The sequence below is a fragment of the Saccostrea cucullata genome, unplaced genomic scaffold (genome assembly GCF_032062105.1).
Source record: "Saccostrea cucullata isolate Sc308-1 unplaced genomic scaffold, CSIRO_AGI_Scuc_v1 ctg18717, whole genome shotgun sequence".
NCBI classification, from domain to species: Eukaryota; Metazoa; Mollusca; class Bivalvia; order Ostreida; family Ostreidae; genus Saccostrea; species Saccostrea cuccullata.
Window position 1 is genome coordinate 1 of NW_026939137.1, and position 3,783 is coordinate 3,783.

The following is a 3,783-nucleotide window of genomic DNA, read 5'->3' on the forward strand; positions in this document are numbered from 1 at the left end:
ATTTTAATATCTGTGAAGGTAAAGAAGGAAATCTTCAAATACTGTAAAGAATATGAAATACAGTACCTGTTGCAAAATACTTTATTTCTGTCACTTTTTTTTGAAAGACTATTTCCTGTTCTCTCTTTCTCAAATATCTCCATTTATTCTTCTTTTCTTTCCACGAGAGGCAACTAATGAACAAATTAATACAATGTAATTATTTAAAATTGCTCTTACAGATACTGCTTCTTGATGGGAAACGAAGTATGAATGTAAACATCTTTCTGAAGCAGTTTAAGTGCAGCCACATGGAAATTGTATCAATGATAGAGAGGGGTGATGTAGAAATTATCGGCAAAGAGCGTCTACTGGGGTTACAGAAAATACTCCCAAAGGAAGAAGAGGTAAAGTGATTTAAACAAATGTAATATATATGAAGATAACGAACAGTATTTTACCTCACGTTCCATAAATGAATACAAAATAGGAACAGAGCAAACACGGTCCTCCGAAACATCAGAGGTGGGATTAGGCGCCATAGTGGAGTGAATCACTGTCGACGGGTCACAGCCACCGTGTGCTCCTTGTCATGATTGGGAAATAACCAAAAAAAAATTGTAGACAATTCAATGTGTAATAATGAACTAACAATAAGCATGAAAAACGTCAGTCAGCAATCTACTTAATTTTAAATTGTATTTGCTGACAAGGTCATTGTATCGATCATGGAACTTGCTAAATGGTGACTTTAAATAAGATTGCTGATATTCGTGTTTCTTAAACTTTATCAATAATATATCTCTTATTAAAATTGTACAGTCTTGCTGAACATTATATAGAGAGTCCAAGACAAAGATCTGAAACTTCGTCCTGGACTGTAAAAGAACAACTATAATAAATGCGAAAATTTTTGAGTGCACTCATAGAAAATGCTGAAGTTGTTTGCCTTGATATTACAAAATAAAGCCTCAAGCTCTTAAATAAGTAAATATATCTTTTAAGTAGAATTTCTTCTTTAAGGTTAGTATGCTTGAAGAATTCGAGGGAGATAAAGAGAAACTTGGGAATGCAGAGAAATTCTATTTAAAATTGATCAAGCTACCTGCCTACAGAATTCGAATCGACGGACTTGTTCTAAAGGACGAGTTTGGAGACACAATGGCTAATCTTTTACCAAATGTCAGTGCCGTGATTGAAACATGCAAATGTCTTCTGGAAAACGAGTCTCTCAAAGTGTTTCTACGCTATGTTCTACATACTGGAAATTTCATGAATGCGGTAAGGTATTTTCTTGACAAGTATATATTGATCATCTAAGAAAAGGATAAATGATTTAGATTAAATGCTTAATAACTTCTTGCTTTTTGTTTTGTCCCAGTTTAATAATAGATGCGGTTGAATGACTTCAGTTAAATACTGATTTTTAACCATTGCAAGTTTCTTAATAAAACATTTTGAGAAAATTGAAAGATATATTAGTAATTAATTTTACATATGTGTACATAATATTTCATCCAAAAATTCACTAGGGTGGGTATGCAGGCAACGCGATGGGTTTCCGGATAAATTCCTTAAATAAATTGATGGATACAAGATCCAAGAAGCCAAGTGTAACTCTTTTGCATTTTCTCGTTGAGGAGGCCGAAAAAGTGGACACGGCAGCTCTAGCTTTTGTTGAGGAGATGACTCCATGTTTAACTGTTGCATCAAAGTATGTCAAACTAACCATATGAGGTTTCATTTAATGGCATTTATCTAAAATCTAAATACATAATAAACCGGTAAAAAATTTCATATATTGCTTAAATTGCACGAAGAACTGAATGAAGAAATGAAGGGAAAATAATGTTCGCTTATCCAAAGCATATATTTTAACATCATATTAGCATATCAATATGTCTCTGTGGTGATCATCAATAAACATTAATCTTTTAAGTTAAAAACATAATTTGCATTCAGACTTTTTAGTATTTTTTTTAATTCAAGTTTGACTGTGGACTCATTGGCAGCGGAGATTAAAGAAGTAAAAGATAAAGTTAAGAGTCTGAAAAAAGGCCTGAAAAAGAGTCCCAGTGACGTCAATGATCAACTTAAAACATTTGTACAGGCAAGCAAAAAAGTTTTTTTTTAATTCGAACTACGTTTTGCTGTTAAACATTAGCCTGGTGTTCTTTAAACGAAGTGATTAATAATGTTGATAATATATACAGGCAGCAGAAAAGGAAATGGCGTCATTGGATGAGAGTTTAGAGAAAATAACAGAACTGACGAAGAAAATTGTTTGTTACTTCTGTGAAAAAGAGAAAAGTTTTAAATTAGACGAGTGCATTCACGACATGAATTCATTCTGTGATAATATTAAACGGTGTCAAAAGGTAAGCTATCCATTCTTTTACAATCAAACTGATTACAAAATTCTTATCTTTTCTACATACATTTTTATACATTTTTCAATAGGAAAATTTACAGAGAAAACATCGAGAAGAAAAAGCAGAGCGCAGGAAAAAGCGGGAACAGGGAATGACAAAGAAACATGCAGAGCGTATGTTAAAATAAACTTCATTATTAATCAAAAAGGGTTTGATGATTTTATTTAAAATAAAAGTATAGGTGGTGCTTTGTTTCTCTTTTTAGATACTTCAGCAAAGAAAGAGTCAGTGGAGGAAGATTGTATTATAGATCGATTACTAAAGGATATTCGAAATGGACACAAGCTACGACATACAAGACAATAGACATTGTAAAAAAAAAGAAAAAAATCTTCTTTCAGTCAAAACCTTTTGAAATTAAATCATACATACATTTGACAATGTCTGATTGACAATATCTTTGTGTTTAGGGACCAGTTCTTAAAACATTCTATTTGGATTCTCATGAGACATTGTTTTTGACTTTTTGACAATGTTTATTAATAACTCTATTCCGTGGCGATTAACATACTGCGTTTTAAATTGGCTAACACGAGTTTCATTCAAATGGGATGAAACTTCATACATAGATAAAATAAACACTAAGTCTTTTACATTTAAATATGCTTTGATCTTAATTTTTTGTAAAAAAAAATATGGTTTGGAGATTCACTGTGCACTGTTTTAATTTTTGAAGGAGAGATCGGTGAAATGATGCCAGGTAGGACTATCAATGAATAAATTGAAGAAAATCTTCGAAATCAATGCAATAATCTTGCCGAAATCTGTTTTTATTTTCTCAATTAATAATCATATTGATCTTCCAAAAAAAATCTGGTCAGCAACCTTGCTTGTTAATGCTTTCAATCTTGTTTTGAAAAATTCTGTCAAGCTAGCCATGTCGTTCTGTTTAAAATAGGTGCGTGTTTATTTCAAATACATGAAAATTATAAAAAGTGTTTTCTTCTGTAGTGATGAAGTAAGATAAAACCAGGTAAATCAAATCTTAGTATATCTTTAAACCGTAGGGTGAATAAGAGGCCCACATCACCCATCTGAGCACATTTTATAAGAATGAATCAAAATTCAGTTCAGTATTGAAGAGTTTTCAAGGAATGGGGTTTTGAATTACCTGATGATGCTTCCACATCAATGGCCTTGCTGTTCTTAAGCAGTAGATGTTTTTCCTATTTACCACGTATTCATTTGCTCAAGGGGCCTCGTTTGAACCAGTTTGATTGGTTTGAACATATCTTTTTGTAATTTAAATACTATACAAATGGTTGATCACAAGTTGCAGGGGCGGATACAGGATTTGTGGTTAGGGGGGGCGTGGATAACTTTGTTGAGGCAAGGGGTCTGGGGGCCGCCTTAAGGCCCCCAGTGGGTCCAG

General features: G+C 32.8%; 1 protein-coding gene across 1 annotated transcript; it reads left to right on the forward strand.

Annotated features, from left to right (window-relative positions):
* The first annotated feature begins 210 nt into the window (after window positions 1-210).
* LOC134252309 (inverted formin-2-like) lies at window positions 211-2,997 on the forward strand. Its single transcript, XM_062734749.1, has 7 exons — window positions 211-386; window positions 1,003-1,260; window positions 1,512-1,693; window positions 1,969-2,089; window positions 2,193-2,357; window positions 2,440-2,524; window positions 2,617-2,997. The coding sequence occupies exons 1-7, from the start codon at window positions 249-251 to the stop codon at window positions 2,715-2,717; spliced, it is 1,050 nt and encodes a 349-aa protein (XP_062590733.1). The 5' UTR covers window positions 211-248; the 3' UTR covers window positions 2,718-2,997.
* The last annotated feature ends 786 nt before the right edge of the window (window positions 2,998-3,783 follow it).

Bases quoted from the DNA above. Each gene is read 5' to 3' on its own strand.
- LOC134252309 (XM_062734749.1), top strand. From the start codon at position 249: ATGAATGTAAACATCTTTCTGAAGCAGTTTAAGTGCAGCCACATGGAA. The intron at 387-1,002 runs GTAAAGTGATTT...TTCTTCTTTAAG, and splicing joins TACTCCCAAAGGAAGAAGAG to GTTAGTATGCTTGAAGAATT. The intron at 2,525-2,616 runs GTATGTTAAAAT...TTCTCTTTTTAG, and splicing joins GACAAAGAAACATGCAGAGC to ATACTTCAGCAAAGAAAGAG.